Genomic DNA, 23,412 nt, shown 5'->3' with positions numbered 1-23,412 from the left:
CTACTAAATTAGAAAATGCTGAACCTTTATTTGCAAGCATACTATTTGCTTACTCAGAAAAAAAATTATGGAAGTCAATGGTACGCAATGGTGGCTGGTGACATTTGAAAGTGGTGGGGCTTAAAAGTAGGGTATGACTTTTATGTAGCGAGTGAAGCAAGCAAGCCTGATGGACAAACGTGGGGTCCTGGGTGGGTCCTCCTCCAAAGAAAATATTTAAAGAAAATGGGCGAAAGGTGCATTTGAAAGCAATGAATTTAGTGAGAAAGCAAGGTTTATAAACAAGTGCAAATGTATAGCTTGAAATATTGAACTCATTAAAAAACTGCCCCATATCTTACTGCAATAATAAGTTCAGCAGTTACTTTATTGTGCAAATTATACAGCGTAACAACCTCAGACCCTTTAAAGTGTGTGCTTTCCCAGTGTCTTGCACTGCATGTGGCATCAACTTTGGAAGAAAATGGTCCAACCAGGCTTTGGGAAGCACCCACAGCTGCTGGCTGCGGTTAGTCAAACAGAAATATGTGCAGACAGGTCTTTAAGTGGGATGAAAAAAGTGGGAGCCCTCTTAATGGGACTTGAAAAATAAATTTCTGTGATTCCCTTAGTGTGCCACCCGTCCTGTATTTTGGTTTCTCTCTGAGTTGTTATTGCATCCAGAAATATAACACAACAACTGACATACACCTAAAACTTGGCAGTCTTATTGGCTTTGTCAGTGGTTATCAGTTAAAAATAAATGAGTAACAACAATGATTTGTTATAAATAATTAACATTGGAAATGTTTCTATTCTGAATTTTTGAGACTATAAATTAAATATTATTGATGCCTGTGAACGGAGTATGGTCTTCAGTTATGTGTGCTTTATGTTAGATACGTATGGCCTTTTTCACTGCACATCTCATCCATCTGCACATTTTCAACCTCCCCTCTTTCCTTTTCAGCACCGTCTTTTCACTCTCGGCTGAATGCACTTCCTTGCGTCTCCCTCATTTTACCATCCCAAACATCCACTGCACGCACACACATTTAAGCACTTTATTTCCTTGTTTTTTCACCTTCTAAATATTTTGACCTCTGTGCACAACCTTCACACACATTTACACCGAATTTCAATTGTAACTAGAGTACATGACTGTTAGAGATCGGGTTTCTGGTTGGCTAGGGTATGACCTAAGCCAGGCAGAGCCCACCCACTCTAGTCAGGGCGAGAGACTTTCACACCCAGGATAACCCCTGCTAACCCCCTTGGTAGCTTGGCACGAGCAGTCAGGCCTAACCCGGAGGCAATATGTAAAGCGCTTGCACAACACACACAGAACGTGTGACACACTACATACACCACAAAGGAAACACAACACCAAGTTATATAAAATTAAACTGTATTGTACACAGCATCATTAGACCAAAAACAACATAACAGTAATACCCTACTACACAAGAAGTTGTCAGAACTTTACTCAGTACTATTATTCTGTAAAAGCCAGCAGTAGTCATATAAAACACATAGGTTACTGGTTATTCTGCAACATAAGCAGTAGTCAGGAAAACAGTATTATTAGAAATGCACGTCATGGTAAACACATATCACCAGAAAGGCCAAACTAGATCATGACTGCACACATCATAAACAACATTTTATAAACATCACAACAACATCCTGAATATCCACTAAATGAAACATTCTTATGTGGCATAGACTTGCCAAAACCGGTGAGTACGATCTGCTACCCATTCAGGCGTAGACAAACTATTACAGGGCAAAACAGGGACATCCGTGTCCCAATCTAGGAGTTCCTATGCTCTGATCCCTGCCCCTGTGTCACAGTAGGGTTATCGTTGACAGGACCGGGGACCTCCATGGAGGGTTACCTCCCCAGCTAGCTTTATGCCAGCTAATAACAAGTAGGGGGCCTGGCGGGAACGGGGGGACCTCTGATGAGGTTTTCCGCCCACCGGCGAGCCGCAAGAACAAGGAGGGGGCCCAGCGGCAACAGGGGCCTCAGATGAGGTTGTGCGAACCACTGCAACCAGGAGGAGGCCGGGTAGGAGCGAGGGACCGCCATTGAGGTTTCCCTTCCTCCAGGCACCCGCTCCTCCCCCAGCAAGGCACGACCACACCCGACCTGTTGCAAGAGCTTCCCCTGGCAGCTGTCCTGGGATGCAGTGGTGACCGCACCGAAACAGTTCCCTGCCTGTGCACCAGGGGGCACTCCACACAAGGGTCCTCACCCTGGGAGCACCCCAACAGAGCGTGATCGTTCCGGACTCCATTCTCCCATGCCCTGGTTGGCACTCCACGAAGCACGTTCGGACGCGCAAGCTTCCTGACTGGGTTGCGGCGGTGATTACTCCCTCGGGGAGACTGAGAAAAGTGCTCCTAACGTGCTTAAACAAATAAAGGAGCCAAGCATTCTTTCTACCCTCCGCTCCCCAGTATGAGCATTTCACCAGAATGCTTTCCTCGTGCTGGGGAAGCAGAAGATAAAGCATGCTTCTTGCGCTCCGATGATTACTCAGTTGCAGCGCTCTCCAGCGCTGTGAAGCAAGAAGGGCTGCAGGGAACAGAGGGCTCACCACCCAGCCCCTAGAGACCGCCAAATGCCCAAGCAAACGGCTAGCACAAAGAGTTGCAGTCACTGGCAGTTCCTCCTAGTGACGCATCAGATTACAGGTCAGCACAACAGTAGCAGTCCAAGGTGGTTCCTAGTGAGTCCCTCCAGTAGCATCCTGTGTCCAGTTCAGTAGTCCATTAGTGTCTGCCCATGTGGGGGAAAACCCCCTGTACTTAAACTTATTTTGCACAGTCTCCACAAAAGGGGGAGAAAGGGGTCCAACCAGTCCTAGCTGGTTCTCGGAGGGTCCCCTCTCTCCTCCAGCACAGGCTTCAGACATCAGTGGGGTGTAAACAAGCCCTTTGTGTGAGACCAGGGTACATCCTTTACAGATGTAGGTGTGCCCCGCCTCTCCTTGTCACAGCCAGGAAGACCATTCAATATGCAGATGCACCTCTGTTACACCTCCACCCTTCCAGTGTACAGGCTGTCTGAAATGTATGCACAAATCCCAGCTGTCACTCTGACCCCAGACGTGGATTGGAGTCAAGCTGCAAAACACCAGTCATAAGCACAGAGAAATGCCGACTTTCTAGATGTGGCATTTCTATAATGGCAATAACAAATCCACCTACACCAGTAAGCTGCATTTCTCACTAACATTACAACCATACCAAGCATGCCTATACTACTCCTCATAGATCAAACAATACCACCAAGACATAAGGCAGGGCATTTCCAATGCAATCCTATGAGCAAGGCAGTACTCACAGCAGTGAGAAACCAAATAGGCTGTTTATCACTACTAGGACAGACCACACAACCAGGCACATGTCCTACCTCTTCCATACATAACACCCTGCCCATAGGGATAGCTAGTGCCTACCTTAGGGGTGACTTACATGTAAAAGGGGAGTTCCTGGCCTTGCAGGTAAACTTAGAAGCCATGTCCCTGTGGCAGCAAACTGTGCACGCAGGCTCTGCACTGCCAGGCCTGAGACAGGTTTGAAAGGCTACTTCTGTGGGTCGTGCAAGCGGTGCTGCAGGCCCACTAGTAGCATTTAATTTACAGGCCCTGGGTAAAGGGATACCACTGTACAAGAGACTTACAGGTAAATCAAATGTTCTAATTAGGTGTAAGCCAATCATGCCAAATTTAGAAGGGAGAACACATGCACTTTAGCATTGATCAGCAGTGGTAAAGTGCCCAGAGTCCTAAAGTCAGCAAAAAGGGTCAGCAAAAATAGGAAGAGGAAGGCAAAAGGTTTGGGGATAACCCTGTTAAAAGGGCCAGGTTGAACAATGACCATTGTTCTGTGTGCTCTGCAGAGGTGCCAACCCTCTGACAGGCTCTTTGCTTTGCCGGCTTCAGCCTCAGCGCCAGCGCGCTCATTCAAACCCCTTTATAAACACCTTGCACAAGTCAAAGTATGCACTAGTGAAAAGTAATACAATGCGCCAAAAAAAAGGTACAAAAACACAGCAAGATGAGACAGTTAACAGGCACTAAACCAGACATGCTTGCATTTGGTGGGATCTATGCTTGTGAATGACGGATGCCTGCCCTAAAAAAGACTCCAACGCACGACACCATGACGCTAAAAGTGTCACTGTCATACAGTGGATACCACAATAGACCACAATGGACCACAATGGAAACGAGGGGCTTTAGAAGGCCAAGCCCTGCGTCGTGAGTCACAGTGCAGAAAAGCTTATTTATTGCTTGGCTTCTGTCTCCTGCTTCAAAGCAAGGCTGGCCAGGCAGGCAGCCTAGGAATAACAGCCCAGAGTTAAATACATTGATATGTTTGGAGATAAGATTGTATCTCCAAACAAATCGATCTATTTTTTTTTTTATGTAGGTGTGCAGGAATTTCTGAGGGGCGCAGCCCCTTAGCCCTAAAGGTCAAACCACCCCCATTGGCATGGTTGCTTTTTCAAAGAAAACTATTTAATATATACATTATATATTGATGAATTTCGGAAGAAAGATATCTATATGATGACTGTTTTTAATTACATTTGTCAGCTTTCGATTGAATGTTAAATGTTTGTCTAAATTTGTATGATATAGTATTATTACTATTATTATTGATTATGTTGTTGTTATTACTATTACTCTGTACCTTGCAGGAGTATACCCAAATCCATTATAAACTTGATGTTAACTTGTCACTAATGCTGAATCTAAATCGTTTTATAAATGCACAATTTGAGAACTAGACCTGGGGCCCTGAATAAAGTTTTTGACCCAGGTCCCACTGTAGCTTCTTGGAGGCCTAGTCTGTGTTATTTTGGGAGGCATAGGGAGTTCTCCTTTTGAGATCTGCTGTGCAACTCAAGAACATAGCATTGATAAATTGTGAGTGTTATGCATTTGGAGGTATATGCCTTGGTACGTGATATTCGGTGAAGCTTTTCGAGGGTCCCTGGGAGAGCCTAGGCCAGCATGCTGACCATTCTACCCCTCCTCAGGAGCCATTGAGCCCGTGGAACTGGCCACTGAACTAGGGTGACCAGATGTCCCGGATTTCCCCAGACAGTCCTGGTTTTTAAAGGACTGTTTCGGTGTCCCGACGCTTCTCTTAATTTTGAAACAAATGTCCCGGTTTTTGGGACAAAGGTCAGATCATTACATAGATGTCCCGGTTTTTGGGACAAAGGTCAGATTATCTACGGAACCATAAATTAAAGGTATGCTCTCCTTTAACAGGCGCCTATAAAGTATGCAATAATTAAAGCAATTTATCTATTACTGTCAGGCAACACAGGGTGCAGGGTGGGAGGTCAAGCCATAGATAATTTTATATGTGTGGTCTTTTTTGTGTGTGTGTGTGTGTGTGTATATATATATATATATATATATATGTAAACACACACATGTATAGGCACACATTCACAAAGCTACGCAAAAAAACGGGACATGCCAGATATAAAAGTGAGTGTAAAGTCTTTAGTCTTCTTTTATGTCTGACCTGTCCCGGTTTTTGCTCCTCAAAATCTGGTGACCCTACACTGAACCCGTGTTGCAATCAGTTAAGGAAGTCAGGGAGGGCGGGATTTATAGGGAGTTTATATATTAGGGCCACGGATCACGGCCTGGTGTTATGTTTTGATTGGGTTCTTTCTTAGAACTCTGTGTAGAACTTCAGCCTCACCATTCTGAAAGTGCATTTGGGCTTTGGCAGTTTGCAAGAGCTGGGACGGACTACAGGAGTGGCAATGTGCTGTCTGTCATATTGAAGACAATTCTTGCCTTTCTACTTATGTCTACTGTGTCGTGTTGTTTGCTAAACCACCAGCCTCTTTGACTGACCCTTGATTCAATGGGCTCTAGTGTAGATAGCCTTTGAAATTCTTGTGTGGTTAAAGAAGATTTTTTTTGATCCACCCTTCCGTCTGGTCAATCTGGCTTGTGCAGGGGCGTAGTGTCAGTGGGGGTGTTTGGGGTGTTTCACTCCATCTAATAAATGTATTTTGTGATAAATAGTTGTGTGCAGGTGATTTAAGTCAGAAAAGATGAGATGTCTGTCAGATTGCACCAGGATTTTCTGATTACACATAGACAAAAGCGCACAAATACTCTCTCCCTCATTGCGTTTTGAAATTTGTTGGTTGGGTTGGGGTAGGCTTTAGGTAGTTTGCCACAGTAGGACAGGCACATTTGTATTGCCTGTAGGCAGTAGTTGGGGGGATGATGAGTCACAAGCTGCCATATCCACTCCTGGGGATCACAGAACAGACAACCTTGGGGACTGTTGCACCTGGTTAAGCGTGCGAGATCAGAGAGCTTGAGGCATGCTTGGGTGAGGTGATTGTTACAAGAAAGTGGTTATGTGGGGAGTTAACAGTAAGGGGATAGATTTGTCAGGTGTGTTACCATGTATTAATGAGGCTTGGGGCTTTTTCATACATATATTACGTTTTATGAGGTTAATTTACTACAAATATGTCCTAATAAAGTCCCTTTTTTTTTTTTAGCAAACACGGGTATGTGGTAGATGTGAAATCTTGCATTAAAACGCATTGTGCATTCATGGCGAGGTGGAGAACGGATGTGCATATCCTGTCTTGGACGAACGGACGGATTTCTGCACAGCGTTATGAAATATGAAAGCATTAAATCTTACAGCGTGGGGTAACCAAACGAAGTCACTTGGTAGCTGTGAAGCCTAGCTAATAGCTGGAAACATGCTCCTTGTACAGCGCTTTGCGTCACATTTGGGGCGGAGAGGGTAATATATTTGTGGAAACTTTTTCCATCTTCTGTCTCAGATGCAAAATATGACGAGGAAGGGGCGTGGGGAGTTATTTTAACACAGCTCTTCGGCCTGCCTAGCAGACTCCCCCATTAAAGTAACGCAGACTGTTCCCGCGGCCGCGTGTGCGCTGTGCAACCCGAGGAAAACATCCCCTGGCGGATACAATCGGAGTTGCAGTCACTTGCAAGGTATCCAACAAGGCATACGATCTTTCTTAGAGGCTCAGTGCAACGTGTCCAGGACTGGAAGCACAGCTGGCTGAGTGCTCGGCGGTCTGAGAGGCTTTCCAAGCGACCACAGTCGTGTCCTGTCTCGACCGCCGTGGGGACATAGCGAGGCCCCCGCTTACTGCCCACTGCCGAGTGTGCAACCAGGTGTCCCTCCTGCCGCGATGAAGGTAAATACAGCCCCGACCCAGCACGTGTGCCTGGCTAGTACAGCGCCGAAACAAGAGGCGCGTGCGCGTAGGCTCCCGGGGCCCGAGGCTTCGCATTCCGGAGTCCTTGCAGTGTCCATGACCAGCTGTGATGGTTGTGCTGGAAAAGCCGCTCTTGGGTAGTGTCGTTTCTGCTGCTTGAAGTTGTGGCTTTTACATATAGCTTTCCGCGTATATAAATTGTTTTTAGATTGTAATAAATAGATAATAAACTATCGGCCAGTTTCGGTGCAGCGGTTAGAAAACAAATGTTTAGGACGTACATTACAAAAAAACGGCATCATGGAATATTTCCTTGACTGTAAAGCAATCCGGCACTGACAGGCCAGTGTGTGAATCATGTTTCGAGCTGTTTGTGGTCCTCTTACAGGATCTGGTGGGCCGGTTTTACTCCTAGTTCCCTCGATGTTGGCACGAACATTGCCTGCGTCAAGCACAGATGTGGTCTATGGAACGGCAGTGTGCAAACAGCTTCTCAGAGCTTCACCTTGGCATAGGCAGCGCTGGTTAAAGAGGCGGAGGAAGGGTGAAAAGGGAGGACTGGTACGGTTTACGTCTTCCTCCATGTACGCTTGTGGTGCATTTACGATGAGTAAAATGTTCAATAAGCGTAAGTGTGCTAGCGGCAGAGGTGCGGTGTTTTCTGCTATTAAAAGTTCTTGTTTATGTTAACAGTAAACTATGTTTTTCCCTATCACCGCGTGCAAAAGTATTGTGCGTACGCTGTATTGTGAATCATTCGACATGCGGATGGAGAGGGGTTGTGGCATGCCCATAGTTTTAAACAAGTGTGACGGGGGTTGGGGGGAATTCCTGGGTTCGAGCGCCCTGATTGGGCAGTTGACTTCGGGAGCGTGAAAGAGCCCCGGGCGTGCATTAGGGTGCGACACGGGGGGGGGGGGGGGGGGGGGGCAGTATCCATAACTGACACGGCGACCCCCGACCTCTGCTGAGCCTTGCACTTCACGCGCCGCTTGGCTGAAATTAGCAGCTGGTTGGCAGGCGAGCTCAGGGCAGCGTGCAAACTGTTAAGTCTGCTCCTGCTATTTGTCACATGTATACTACTAAAGGTGGACAAGGATTTAAAGCACAGTTTTGTCTAATTAACCTAATGAGGAGCCTTCACCCTTCTGAAGCCTCGCTTGCACCCCGCGTTTATTTAAGTGCACAATAATGAACATAAATAAAGGCCTTGGTTAGTTTTCAAAAGTTTCCATATCTTTTGTCAGTAGTGGTCATGTATTCGGTGCAATAGGTTACTCTGGTGCTGTATTGTGGCACGTTCGCAGTGCCTGATACCTAGCCAGGGTATTTTGTTGAGATAACTGTATGTAAGGTGATACACATCCGAAATAAAAGGCTCCACACGGATATTTGCTGGAAGTATGAATTGTGTTGCAGGTTTAATAAACACATATTTGGGATAACCCAGGGCTGGTTCTAGGATTTGTCGGACCCTGGGCAGAAAAGGAACATGTGAGGCCCCTCTAATTTGCACATGCTGTAACATCACAGGAAGTGACATCAGAAGAAATTGCACCAATCGACCATAGTTCTCAGGGTCGTCGAAGCACCCTTTCAAGGATCTACCTGTCTAGTGAGGTTATCAATAAAATGGCTTAAAATATCATTAATAACCCTAATAAAATAAGTACATAAATATTTTTAAAAACCTATTCAATGAAAATACATTACTTTCCTCAAACTGGGTGGAAACGTTGCCCCCAGGTCTCTCCAATACCTTGATCTTCATTAAAGATCTATAGCGGGCCCTCAGCTGACTGAATCCCTCCCTCTAGGCCAATGAAGTCCAAAGATGAGGCATTTGGTTTTCAACAGATACGGGAGATCAATACAAACGAATACATACTGGATCGGGTGAATGATCTACAAGTGCTGTGGCAGAGAACAGATTGTAGAAGATAAGGGGAGGGGACGGCACAGATGTCATGAATGCACAGGTGGGGAGACTAATGTATAGGAAGGTAGAAGCACTAAAGGCCTGAATACATCCATACACCGAGCACCTAAAAGCAAGGAATCTCCAGCTCAATTCTTAACAGCTGCAAAGAGCTGAACTATCTCCAGTGGTTCCCAACCTGTGGTCCGTGGACCCCTGGGGATCCGCGAAGCCTTCTCAGGGGGTCCGCGAGAGCCTAAAAAATTAAAAAATATTAACAAATATTGACAAATTAGGTCCCCAGCTTCCAGTAATGACTCAGGCGGGGGTCCCCGGATTCCCCTGATGATTCAGTGGGGGTCCCTGGGCTCCATTAATGTTAAAGTGGGGGTCCACAGAAATCAAAAGGTTGGGAACCACTGATCTAAACGATATAAAGAAAAGATGGCTATAAAGGCACAACAATTTGTGGCCAGGGAGAAACCCACCAAAATCTGCACTGAGACAATCACTGAACAGGCAAGTGTCAACTAAAGCAGCATAACAAGATGGACTTGCTGTAGCAGACTCACAAGCTTACACCCTTATGAAAAGAAAATGGCCTTGCCATCAGAATCACTACCATCTCAAATATGGTCCAGGAAACATGGTTTGTAATCTCAGCCTTTCAATTTGGCCAAATTGTGTGTTCTTTATGAAACTCTTCTGCTCCCATTTGTACCCAAAATGGGCACCTTTAAAAGTGACCTAAAATCCTTTACTAGGTGTGTGGTAAAAAATAAAGAAAAAACTTAACAGAATATTTCCTTGGGGTTTGGGGAGGATTCAGCAGAGACCAGTCCCGTATCACGAAAATGTAAAAGGGTGGTAAAGTCATAGCCACTGGAGCATGCATTCTACATTGCAGTCTGATTTCCTACTTTACAAATGTGTTTGATCTTGGGGCATATCATTCTCTCCACGTGCTTCTATTTCCAAATCCTACCAATGTGTGCACTCTGAATCAGACTTAAACAACCAAACACTACAACAGGGGCATCTTCTTCGCGATGGGGAAGGAGCGTTACCCCCTTGGCCAAGAGCCAGGAGATGAAAAATAAAACAATAGTTGCACTATCATTTTATTTTTCATCTGCTAGCTCAGCCAGCAGTACAGGAGAGGCGGGGCAGGGCAATGGGAGGAAGGAGGCGGGGATGAGAAGAGAGTGTGCACTTAAGTGTGCATTTGTGTTTGGCCGACCATCTCATGCTGGCCAAACACACATGTGCACTTAGGTTTCTCCAGCCCGGCTGTGTTTCACAGCCAGGCTGGAGTAACTGCACAGACCCCATGGCACTGAAAGCAGTGCCAAGATTGCTGGGGCGCCTCTGCTGATGTTCCAGTGAATGCTGGGACACCACGTGGAGGGAAGATGAGAGTGAGGCAGCAGGAGACAGAGAGGCAGTAGGGTAAGTTTATTTTATTTTTTATTTTCCCCTCTTCATCTCCGTCCCCTCCCCTCACACCCACCTTGAGATTTGCAGTGGCTGCTGCTGCGTTACAAACTTTTTTCCAGAATATGCCATCAGCAAGGTTTCCATTCACACATTCAGGGCCTTTAAATGCAGTTCCCACATTCAGTATTAGCATCTCTGAAGGGGACAGCATCCCTGAATGTGCGTTGTGCTGGATGACTCCTGTGTTGAAGCTCCTCCCTCTCAGCCTTGCAGTAAGCAAAACCTAGCCAAAACCAGCACCTCTGTTATAGCCCATAGAGCAGCGGTTCCCAACATTTTGACTTTTGTGGACCCCCACTGTATCATTACAGGAACCCTGAAACGCCCCCACTAAATCATTATTGGAATCTTGCTGACCCCCCCCCCCCCCCCAACCGGGTTATTACTTGAAGTTAGGGCCCCTTACCTAAACATTGTCAATGATTTGAACAGCAAAACAATACACCAGAAAATATATACAGAAACAAGCATTCAATCAAACACATACACAAATGATAATACATTCTATTTATTTGCAAACTAATTAAATTAAAAAATAATTTTAATGGGAAGGTTGGAGCTTTTCTAAATTGAATTGAAGCCACACATAGTTCAGACTATATTCTGTTTGATGCACCTGTCCTGCTCCCACGAATCAATCTGATGCTAATTTAATTTTGCCTCCAATTTCAAATTCTTTGACATTGACAGTATCTTTTAACACTTTCAGTTGTACATTTAGTCACTTTATGTATGTACACTTTATTAGTCTGTTAATATTAGTTAATTTTCTAGGCAGTCAAAGACCCCCCGTGAGGAGGCTTTGCGGACCCCTAAGGGTCCCTGGACCACAGGCTCGGAACCACTACTATAGTGTTGGAAAACAGAGAATTGTCACCTGCCATGCCTTCCAATTGCTCGAAACAAGCATTTCCTATATTGGGTCTGAGAACAACAAAGTGCAGGGCATTTGGTGTCCCACACTAGCTCAGCATGGGCACATAGCAGCTTATCAAAAAGGGGGACAAACCGGAGAACACTAAATGGTTGACCCCTATCATTTTGAACAGGTGCAACATTGAGACTGAATGTCTGGTTGCATGCATGCAAGCAAAACCTTTCTGAATAGGTGGACCTGTGTAGATCATAGTTAGGCTGTGGCTGGGCTTCTCCAAAAACAATAATCCACTAGGTTCTGGTTATTTCACCAATCAACAGAAACATGTGGTCTCCCGATGACAGAGGGCTTTCGAGATGCTAACATCACCAAGTGAGAATGGTTTCAAAGCTAGCTCATTTACTTACTCATCCACCTATACATTCTTTTCAGTGACTAAGCACCTGCCCCAAAGAAATGTCTGGTACCTAAATGTATGTCTTGCTGCATGTGTTCTATGGGGATTGGAGGACTGCACTTACTGCCTTCTGTGAGAGAGGGATGCTTGCTTTGCTAGTGTTTGCTCCTCCAGTTCTAAGAGGAAGCAAAGCTTGCCTTGCTGTTTTCCGATTTGGACATGTCCTGTGGTGGGCAAAGCTTACAGAGTGTACCTATTCTATAAAGAAGAGGCGACTCCATTACTGTTGCCCCTTTTTATGAAAAAACAAAGGATATATTAGGTGCTCTAGCATAACATTCCCTATGAAATAGGGAATGCTTCAAAATATTTAATGTGGGGGCACTTGTAGTCCTGAGGAAGGTGCCACATCCCATGGGGATGATATTCAAGTGCTGAAACATGTAAACTGAAAAAAGAAGAGTCTGTTGCTTGACTCTCCTGTTCCTCTGGTAGGGAGACTAATATAGGTCTGACAGCTTATCAAAGGGAGAACGTGACTGTCACTGTAAGGGACACACCTCACTTAAACTAGGGACCCCATAACCAGGAGACTGTACAACCAGTGAACAGTAGTACTCGCTGAAGCTTCCCAGGGAGTACATGAATGTACAGTCATTCTGTAAGGTTTGACTGTTCCAGGAGTTTCGTACCTACTGTATGTTTATGTCCGTTTACCAAGACCTTTCAGCAGACCTTTCACTCCCCCCTTAGTGTGTTAGCTTCCAGTGTGGCACATTTCCTGTACATATGAGACAATCATATGATATTCCTTATTCTACTGCCGCCTATGTTCACTTGTGCCAGGGTAATGTAGATCTATCTCTGTCCATGCTGTACATTTATTGTGTTGTAAAGATTGATAAAAAAAACAGCTTTCTACTACATAAACAGCCAAAAAAATGGACTCACCCATCGTGTCTTTAGATCTCTGAGTTAATTCTCTTCGTCTGAGTCGTTCGCAGCTTATTAGCTAGCAAAGTGCCAGCCTCATTACCACGCTCATGAAAGCAGCACCCCACCCCAGTGAGAATATAGTTCGTTTTTTCAAGTTCCAGTGTACATAGCTTGCTTTTTATGGCAGCCAAATGTCCCATCAGTTGTTTGGGGAAGGTCGTTTTTTTGTTTTTGCTCCAGTAACAGTAACTCCTCTCTGAGATGGGCTAATGTGGATTCTCGCATGCGACAGGAATGTCCAGCTTCTTGTATAAATGCCTCCTGCACTACTGCTTTCGAAGCATCCCAAACCACCCTCAAATTAAGCTCACTATTATTATTAAACTCCGGGTAGTCTTTTATGGTTTGCTGTGTCCCATACAAGATTGCAGGATCCTTCCATGAGGTAATTGATAGGCACTTTGCGTCTCCCATTTTTTCACTATTGGTCTCGAGGCCATGCGATCATGATCAGTATTGGGCTGTGATTCAAGACAGTCTGCGGACCCTGTTCTGCCTCTTGAAGCCTTGGAACCAGTCTCCCATCAGCTAATACGTAGTCAAGTTTGCCATAAGTCTAGTGTGCATCTAAAAACATGGGAGACGTCTCTGGTTAAGGGATGTCTGTGTTACCACGAACTGACGAATCCCAAATCGTTAAGAAGGGATTTCCTTGAAGCCTATAAAGTTGGTGTCCCCTCTTCGTTTATGTGATTTGTCTTATATGGGGTGTATCACACAGTGAAAATCCCCCACAATTAAGACTGGGTTGTCTGAGAGCTGCACTATTCCCTGTAGCTTTGGGATAAGCAATTTAACATGCAGGGTGTAAATGGGTACAAGAGTGCTCGGGGGATTCTACCAGTCTCCCACTAAGGTTAACCATCAGCCCTGTTTATTTGCCTTAATCTTCTTCTCTACAGATGGGTGCTTGTCACTATTTAATGATGCAAGCACTGCCTATTTGATCGGGGTGGTTGCATGAAAGGAAAGAATCTGAAAAGATCTAAAGCACAGTCTGTGTCGATCTTTCTTTAACAAATGCATCTCTCAGAGGACACATATATCAGATACCATTCTCTTGAGCTCGTCCAACACACGCCGCTTTGTGGTGAACATTATAGAAACAATTTTCAATACTGGTGTTTCAGTCCTTAATGTTACCAATACTTCTTATGCAGACAGTGTGGGCAGATTGCAGATGTCATCAAGCTCAATCACATTTAAAGTGGTATCACTTCAACTGCCCTTATTCAATTCTACCCCAGTACCAATATACAAAACAAAGTTAGTATTTCAACCCAAAATAGCATTTGGTTTGGAAAGGCTCTAACAGGATTAGCATTCCAAGTACACTACCTCTCTCATTGTTCTCTCCCTTGTAGACTGACTAACGTTTATTGCCCAAAGGGGTGTGTAATGGACTGTCGACCCCCAGAAAACTGCTCCGCAAGGGGCCTCTCCCCCACAGTATAATATTTTAGGTGTACATGGGAATCAACGTCCCACCTGGGTCTCTCCAGCTGTCATAATATGATCCTCGTTATAGTTTGTTCATTTTTTGTCAAGGCAGCAGTGAAGCTGAGTGCATCAGGTCACTCTCCTTGCTTGCTTTATTCTCTTTTTTTGCCGGGCCTTGAATGTCAAGGCTTGTTTGACATCTTTGTGCAAATCTCTCTCGATATCTACATGTTTGGGGTGACAGCTAGTGATGTTGCAGAAGCATCCGGCCCACTCAGCCCAAAAGAGCTCTTGCTTCTTCCAAGGAGGTTAGGGTGCATAGTTTACCTTCAATGGAGAAGGATTTGGAATGGGTGCTCAGCCAGTATTTAAGATCTTTGGAGTTTAGCACATCCATGACTGGTTTAAACAATCAACCTTTGGCTAATGTGATGGGAGACAAGTCTTGAAAGAGCTGTATTGTTGCACCATTAAACAAGATGGGGTCTCCCCCCCCTTAATAGATTATTTTTCCTTGTAGAAATGCACTCTCATCACAACACCCAGAGGCAAACCCACAAAGGTCTGCCACTAGAAATTCCTATGTGTGCTATCTAGTCTGGTTGACAGCTGACCTGATGTCGCCAGTATACATATTCCAGAGGCGAACCACTTGATACTTTTGTGGGTATTCAGCTAATATGGATGTTATTTTGGCACGATTTGTTCTCAAGATCTTCTCGCTTCTCCTGTATGATGATGTGTTGCTCTTCTTAGGCTATCACGCATTGCTAAAGAAGGTTGCAGGATTTAATTTGTTTGTGAAGGCCTTTTCTCACCACTTTTTCCTGGTTTTCCTGGTTGAATACATCTTTTTGCACGTCTTGTAGGTTGGTGCAGAGGTTTGTCTTGAGAGTCTAGATGTCATCCTTGATTTCTCTGAAGCTTTGTAGCAAGGAGTTTTTAGTGATGTTATGATCATGAGGCGAAGTTCCTACATGGCTGTTCCTACATGGCTGATCTCTCACCTGTTCCCTTGCTTCCCCAGTTTCCATGCCTGCTCTGCATGCCCTGGAGTCATTTAGGAGTCCTTAATGGATTTGTCGTTCTTGTTTCTGGCACTTGTCATGGAAATGGCACACTGGTGCAGCAGTATATTTACGTTGGTAGCGTAAACGCAGCCAGTCGAGGCCTGAGATATCAGTCTTGATGGGCAGCTGTCTCCTGGCCAGTCCACTGGTTGTTATCCCTATACTAACACACAAAATTCTAGCACCTCATATTCTCCATCAGACCCCTGTCTTTGAAAGTTGGCAAGCTTTCCATCGTCTCCACTAACTGTACATGACCATGGGGCCAACACCCAAATGGTATATGAAAACTGGTGTCAAGTGTGGGAGTGCATCCCCTGGCACATCACACCAGATGTCACCTGTGGGGCTGATGTTGCTACGGTAGTGGTGGTGAATGGCGTCGAGGAGTGAGCACTCACAGTGTTGCTGTAAATAGTTTTCTGAGGAAACCATAAAAAATACTTTCAAATAGTCTCAGCCACTGGCAATCGTTCAAGGTCACATTCCAGTCCATCATTTTTCACTCAAAATGCCACGCGAGCCAGAGACCAGCTATATGCCAATCATTCTTGATTCTGCTTTATTAGGAACATTCCACCCTGGACTGCCAAGCCAGACTGCATCTGGCCAGGAACACAAGGAACCCCGGACCAGTTTCTGTCTATGTACTCAAGATTTTTTACTTTTTATGGGCCCTAATTTTGCTAGTATAATGACTCTGGCATTGGATTGCAGTATAACAGTGCACACACTGAGTGTGTTGTCTCTAAATCTGAATCGTAAAATAGTTTTCTCCAATTTTTGTATCTTTTGCCATAACTTACCAGGGTTTCAGCAGAAATTCTTTTGGAACAGTCTTGTGATTCAACCAGATTGTGTTCATTAAGTTGTTAAAAGTAACCCCCTCCCAAATGATGATGCACACACACCATCAACACATTCTTCATCCTGACTGGTTCAAAAGAGAACGCGACTACCCATGTGGTTTGTATGCCATTTATTCCGTAGAAATCGGAAACGCTGGCATACTGGCTGTCAACTAAACCGACCAGGCAGCAAGCTTTATTCCTCCTCTAACTGTAAATGTAGTCACGCAAGACATGACTGTTTTTACTTAAACGTTTTACCCTTCGAATCAATCTAAAATGTTTAGTTACCAGAAAAAAGATAATGGCTCTCTCTTCCTTTTTTAGAATATTTTATTTTTGTCATCCGTGACCGACAGAGCACAGACATCACCACATGCTTCTTTCAATACTACCTTTGCATCAATACCGAACTCTTCTGTCAGGCTCAGGATTAAGAGTGGCCAAACATGTTTCTGTGTGGTCTACGTCCACACAACAACATTACCTGAGAGATATCTCCATAGTTAATCCAAAGACACTTTAAATGTGTCCTTGTCTCACGCTTTTGTAGCTTTGACCAAGCCTAATATTTCCTTTCTGAAATTGTTAACGGGCACACGAATACAACATTACAACCAGCAATACAATTAAAAGAGTAAATAACTCAAGATCCAAACGAAGAAATACATAGGATGTATTTGGCGCTGGCCACAAAAATCCGAAGTAAATGGATAAATGGAAAATTAAGAAAAAGAGGGTTGAATGAGTGATAATTCTTCATAAATTAATTGCAATAAATATAAAACAAACTTTTTTAAAAGCAACAATTAAAATAGCCTCACTGTGGTTGAAGAGTTCCAGTAGTTCACTATACATTAAAGCAGTGATCCACACCCACGCTCACAAAGCACTGCACAACACTGGACCAGAATACCTCAATAGATGACTCTCCTTCTACACCCCCACCCGGCATCTCTGCTCCGCCAACCTCGCCCTCGCAACCGTCCCACGTGTCTGCAGAACTACAACCGGCGGTAGATCATTCTCGCCGCCAGAACATGGAACACTCTTCCCACCCACCTGCGCCAGACCAAAGACCTCCTTACCTTCAGGAAACTTCTCAAGACCTGGCTGTTCGAGCAGTAGCAGAACCTTCCCACCCCACCTTCTCTCGCCTCCCCTCCTCAGCGCCTTAAGACTCTCACGGGTGAGTAGTGCGCTTTACAAATCCCTGATTGATTGATTGATTGATATACTGACCGCTTTATTGGACGGGATAGAGAAATTTACACCAAAAGTAGCCTTTCTTCAAAAGTGTCCACTACAGTGTATGTGCATGCCAATGTTACTCTCACTGGCTGGTGAGGCTGGAAATAAGTCAATGCTCCTAGTATATGAATGCCAATTTTCTCTGGTGATGTTAATCAATTTCACATTTTTAAGCTGGCCCTTTAGCTAACTAAGACTTTCGGTATCTTCCAAGAGGAGGCCTACACCTGTTGTAAGTGGTTCCTTGGTGTCTATGTGTAGTTGGCACAATGACTAAAATCTGGCTAGCGTTTTCTATTCAGACTAAAGTCTCTCTGTCTCTACCCGATGAGACACAGCGATGAGGTGACACAGTCTCTCAAACTCACAACTCTCCTCCGCAGGCAATGGCTTCTCTAGGATTGGCCAGGGGTGCCTGGCATCTAAATAGTTTTACCCACTTTAAAACCCCTGCGCAAGGGAGAGACAGTTGAAAAAGCCCTCGAACTGTGAGGTGTTGACAGTAGAAAGAATGATCAGATGGAAACAGAAGCCACCTGATGCTCTGTGAAAGATGGAATAAGGACGTTGTCACCAGCTGACCCCCAGGGTTAGGATGAGTCTCTCCAGGGCCAGTGGTGCTAGCCTGTTTATGCTCACAGAAAACCAGTTTTGGGAAGACCTCAACACCAGTGCCTACCTGGGTTCTTTGAAAGTTAGCTCAGGGGCTCTGGTACATTGGGAGTGGAGGCAGGAGGATGCTCAGCTGACTGGTACTAGAGGAGTTTTACAAGATGCCCTCATCAGCATGAGAGAAGCACCAGGAGCCAGGCAGTGAAGACATCGGTGAGGTCACAGGGACCCTGGGGCTCCCAACAAACCCTTCAGCATGTAGGTGTCCAGGGTGGGACTAGGGCAACAACCAACAAAAAAGTTAAGCAAAGAAAATGTATGCCACACAAGGCATTATTCATTGATTGGGACATGGAGCGCCCCAATATGCTCTGCAACAGGGCTACTTTGTATATTTTTCTTGCCCCTCCAAACACACCTAGGGTGAATTTAAATGTCTTATTTATATAACGTATTGACAATGCTTATATTATTAATTAATGCATTTTACTATGGTTATTGATTCCGTTCAAACCTTAGTATGTGGTTATTGATATTAATGTGGCATCCTAACAAATTCAGTACGCCTGCCTTACATATTGATGTGGTGATCCATTGACAAAGCCTATAGGCCTGTTGTATATATTAACATGGTTACCCTTTGGCGAACAGAAGGTCTGCCTTATTTAAAACGATATTACCTGTTATTGTTGTGTTGCATCTGGTATAGGTTGGGGGTATTGTGTTTATGGGGTTCGGGATCCAATGGGGTGAAATGTGATGTGAGGTATTTCCTTCTACCTTATGTGCATACTTGTAATTACTTACGATTGCCTTTTTTCCCTGTCATTTAATATTTACTTTTAAATATCCAATTTATCCTCCTCGTCCTCTTTTTCCAATTGCAGGAAGGTGTTTAAAATGTTATTTGCCTTTCAATTACCAATTTATTCTTCGGCAGTGGCAGTTTCCGTTTTCGGTTGAATACTCTTTCCATATGAAATGCTTCCAGGTATGATTCACATGTCTCCGCCAGCTCTCTCCTAGCCTTAGTTCACTCATAGGTCAGCTGACAGCCTATAACAGTGCAGGCGGTGACACACCTTGAATGGTACGGCCACGATAAGGAATTATACCAATTTAACCGAACTCTTATCACATTGCGCTGTTACAAAGAGATTGCTCAAGAGCTTGTCTTTTTTTTTTTCCTCAGTGCGAATCACAAAGTTGTTTCACGGTTCCACTATATTTCACGATCTGCGAAGTATCCAACTTGCCTGAGTGTAAAGTGGGTTAACAATTTACAATTTAAAATATAAAATGCTTAACATTTCACTTCTCGAACCCTCTTCCGTTCCCATGTACTCCCTATGAGTCAGCCCACTGCAGCCATTTGCCCGCTTGCGCTGACCTTTCGCCTGATTACAGCACAGGGCCATATTATACTCGTTACACATTAGGCATGCTACTAAAATCACCTATTTCATTTTCAACAGCCGTCCAAAAATGCTGGGCGGAAATGACGCGGCACATGCTAATCAATTCAGCAGAGTTTCATCCTGTTGCTCCCTTGCTTATTCCATATAGTGCTGCTTTAAGCAGCCATTGGTATATCCTACAATTCCTTAAAATGAAATAAAATGCAGCTACGTGTCTAAGTTTTCTTCGGTAAGTATGACTAGCAGACATTTTCATCTAAAGGAGTCCTGTGGATACTAAAGTACTGTACCGTTCTTGTTGTGCGGTAGGATTTATTTGGGGATTAGATGAGAACACAGATCCCATAATTAGACACGTTTGACACAGAAAAATTGTTCGGTTTAGGAACATAAACAAGGGTACGCGGAATAAAGCGATAACAGTACACACAGTCCGCTTCCCTCGGTGATAAAATTAAGGTCAAGCCCTTAATCTTTTGCACGGTGTAAGCCTGACCCTCCACTCTGTATAATCACTTTGTTTTTCTTAGGTTTTGCGGAAAGAAAACATGTTGGAATGTGCTGTTCGGCGCGTTCATCTTGCACTTTATTTTTAGTTATATTTATTGAAAGGGGGTTCTTATGTACACCACAAGCTAGCATCGGCCTGCTTCTGCCAGCCACTGCCTTCCCCCATCCTTGTACCCACAGGGCCTGCTACCTAGGGCCAATGACGGTATCTAGCGCCGGTGCCCGCAGGATGCTGGTGCTGGAAACCCAAAGAGTGAAGAAGCTGTTGGCAACTGTGGTCCACTGCCAACAAATACATGATCTCCTTACGGGAACAACAGTGTTGAAAACCATCCTTGGCAGTACACATGGGTAAGGGGTGTGGGCGGGAATGAAAAGGACAGTCACAGCCGGCAGGAAGTCTGCACTTGCTTGTGATGCACTTATGTTGATAAGTCTTAACATCCTGGGCGAGGGTATTTCAGAGTAAAAATGAGCGACTGCATAGTATTACTGGTGCGGTTAAGCAGTTACCGAGCCCTTTGCTCTGCTTTCCCCAAGTAATTCGATATTTGTGTCACTGGCTTCACATATCTGGGTCGCCAAGGTGGAAAACCAAAACAAAACAACGCTACAGAGGTTAGAGGCTGTAAATGTATACGTAGTTCAAATCCTTAGAGATTGGCAACAAAATGGTAAGCTGGTGAAGACCAACACAGGATTCATCAGCTCCACAGGTTAATGTTTAGTTTTGAAGGCATCTAATATGGGTGTAAGATGGGTTAACCAAGCACACTGTGTCCAGAGCACGGTGCTGGTGTAACCGACCTGGCGCTCTCATTCACACTGCGCAGGCGCAGAGTTACCCAGTGGTGGCAGAGGCCCACAGGTTGCATATGGTCTTAGCTTGCCTCAGTCAGAGGACAGTCTGGCATCTCCTCCCAGGTCCGCTAGTTGTAGGCTCAATCTGTCTCAGCACCAAGGACCAGACATGTCACCTTCTGATTTGGACCACGTAGGCCAAGTGGCTTCATGAAAATTGGGGACAGGAAACTAGTGTGCTGCATTCAGGCTGTGAACACATGTAGAGGATGAGAGGCAGCAGTGACGGTCATGCCAAGTAGGAGTGCTGGAGTGTACTGGACCTGGTGTTACTGTTATGACTCACAGGTGCCATGGCTGTCATCGTCTCAAATTCAATCACAAGTACACTACACAGTTAGTATTTGGAAAGAAACATTTTCTTTATGAAGTACATATCAAATATTCCTTCTAGTCTAAATTACATGCACATATATCCTTGTGCAAAATTACTAGCGAGCTTGCCCCTTACCAGTATCCTACCTGAAGAGTATACATGTTTTCCTGTCTAGTACAGTCCCAAAGAGGACAATGGTTTGGTTAAATGTTACACAACTGCCATCTGAAAAGGAGTTCAGTGTCTGTCTTTTAATTGTATGCACATATTTAACCCCTTCGCTCAGGCCCCCTCCCCTGTGCTAAGCTTTCTTTTTGGCTATTTGGGGTAGTTCACGCTTAGGCCCCCATAACATTTTGTTCACATAAGCTATCCACACCAAATTTGTTTTCTCTTTTCCCAACATCCTGAAGATTCTAATGGTACCCAGGGTTTGTGGATTCCCTGGAGGAGACCGAGGAAATGGGCAAATATAGCTACATTTAGAGTTTTGGGGGAAAAATGGGAGTAAGTGCTGCCGAAGAAAGCCTTTGTTTTTTCTGTTCAACTGGCATCAACAAAGGGTTTGCTGTGCTAAAATCACCGTCTTCCCAGCTTTCAGGAACAGGCAGACTTGAATCAGAAAAACACACTTCAACACAGTTTTGGCATTTTGCTGGTACATAGGCCATTTTTTCAATTTTTTGTGCTTTCAGCCTCCTTCCAGTTAGTGGCAGCAATGAGCATGAAACCAATGGTGGATCCCGGAAATCTATACATTTCTGAAGAGTAGACACATTTCTGAATTCAGCAAGGGGTAATTTGTGTAGATCCTTCAAGGTTTTCCTATAGAAAGTAACAGTTGAAATAACTAAATATTGAAATTGAGTTGAAAAAAACAACTGTGTCTACTTTTTCATCTGTAACTTTTTCTAACTTTGGCAGATTTTTGAAAGCAATATACTGTTACGTCTGCTGGGTCCGTCTGGTTGCAGGGATATATAGGGTTTGTAGGTTCACCAAGAGCCCAAGGTACCCAGATGAGCTGCACCTTGCAATGGTTTTTCATTGTGTACCGGGTATACAACAATTCATATGGTAAAATATAAATAGAGAAAAGTAGGTATCAAGGAAACTAATGTATTTCCGAAATGGGCACAAGATATTGAGTTTAGAGGCAGCGGTTGTTTGCACATCTCTGAATTCGTGGGTATGTGAATTAGAGGGTATTTCTCAACATAACTTCTTTCTTACATATTGTCTTACATTTGGAAAAATGAAATGCAGAGAAATACAATTGGTAATGATATTTGTTCTACTGTTCTGTGTTCCTCAAAGTCTCCCGATAAAAATGGTACCTCACTTGCGTGGGTAGGCCTGGTGCCCGCGTCAGGCAACAGCCCAAAACGTAACATGGATACATCAAATTTTTGTACATAAAACTGACCCGTTTTTTGCAAAGTGGGTAGCTGTGGTTTTTGGGCCCTACCTCAGCTTGCACCTAGGAAAACTTAGCAAACATGTACATTTTTAAAAATTAGACACCTAGGGGAATCCAGGGTGGGGTTACTTCTGTGGCTCTCTCTAGGTTGTGTTACCCAGAATCTCTTGCAGACTTCAAGCTTTGACTAAAAAAACACATTTTCCTCACATTTCTGTGATGGAAAGTTCTGTTATCTGCACAAAGTCACAAATTTCCTTCCACTCAGCACCCCCCTAAGTTTTCTGATCAAAATGGTACCTCACATGTTTGGGTAGGCTTAGTGCCCGCGACCGGAATAGGGCCAAAATACAACATGGATACATCAAATTTTTCTATTGAAAACTGACCTGTTTAATGCAAAGTGGGTAGCTGTGTTTTTTGGGCTGTACCTCAACTGGCACCCAGAGAAACCTAGCAGGACGCTTGCTGCCGTTGCTGTTGTCAGGGGGCGGGACCCCAAGGCCCCTTTAAATTTCATTGCGCGCCCGCACCGCGGGTCGCGCAGGACGCTTGCTGCCGTTGCGGTTGTCAGGGGGTGGGACCCCAAGGCCCCTTTAAATTTCATTGCGCGCCCGCACCACGGGTCGCGCAGGACGCTTGCTGCCGTTGCTGTTGTCAGGGGGCGGGACCCCAAGGCACCTTTGAATTTCATCACGCGCCCACACCGCGGGTCACGCAGGACGCTTGCTGCCGTTGCTG

At 44.7% G+C, this 23,412-nt stretch overlaps 1 protein-coding gene across 1 annotated transcript in view; it reads left to right on the top strand.

The window, feature by feature from the left end:
- Window positions 1-7,044: 7,044 nt before the first annotated feature.
- The window catches only part of BCAT1 (branched chain amino acid transaminase 1), a 183,046-nt gene continuing 166,678 nt past the window's right edge, over window positions 7,045-23,412 (top strand). The window contains exon 1 of the mRNA XM_069228580.1: window positions 7,045-7,219. Coding sequence (XP_069084681.1) covers window positions 7,214-7,219 — 6 coding nt within the window. The 5' untranslated portion in view covers window positions 7,045-7,213. The remainder of the gene's footprint in view (window positions 7,220-23,412) is intronic.

Source organism: Pleurodeles waltl, chromosome 4_1, assembly GCF_031143425.1.
Source record: "Pleurodeles waltl isolate 20211129_DDA chromosome 4_1, aPleWal1.hap1.20221129, whole genome shotgun sequence".
NCBI lineage: Eukaryota > Metazoa > Chordata > Amphibia > Caudata > Salamandridae > Pleurodeles > Pleurodeles waltl.
This window is presented reverse-complemented; position numbering and strand designations above follow the sequence as displayed.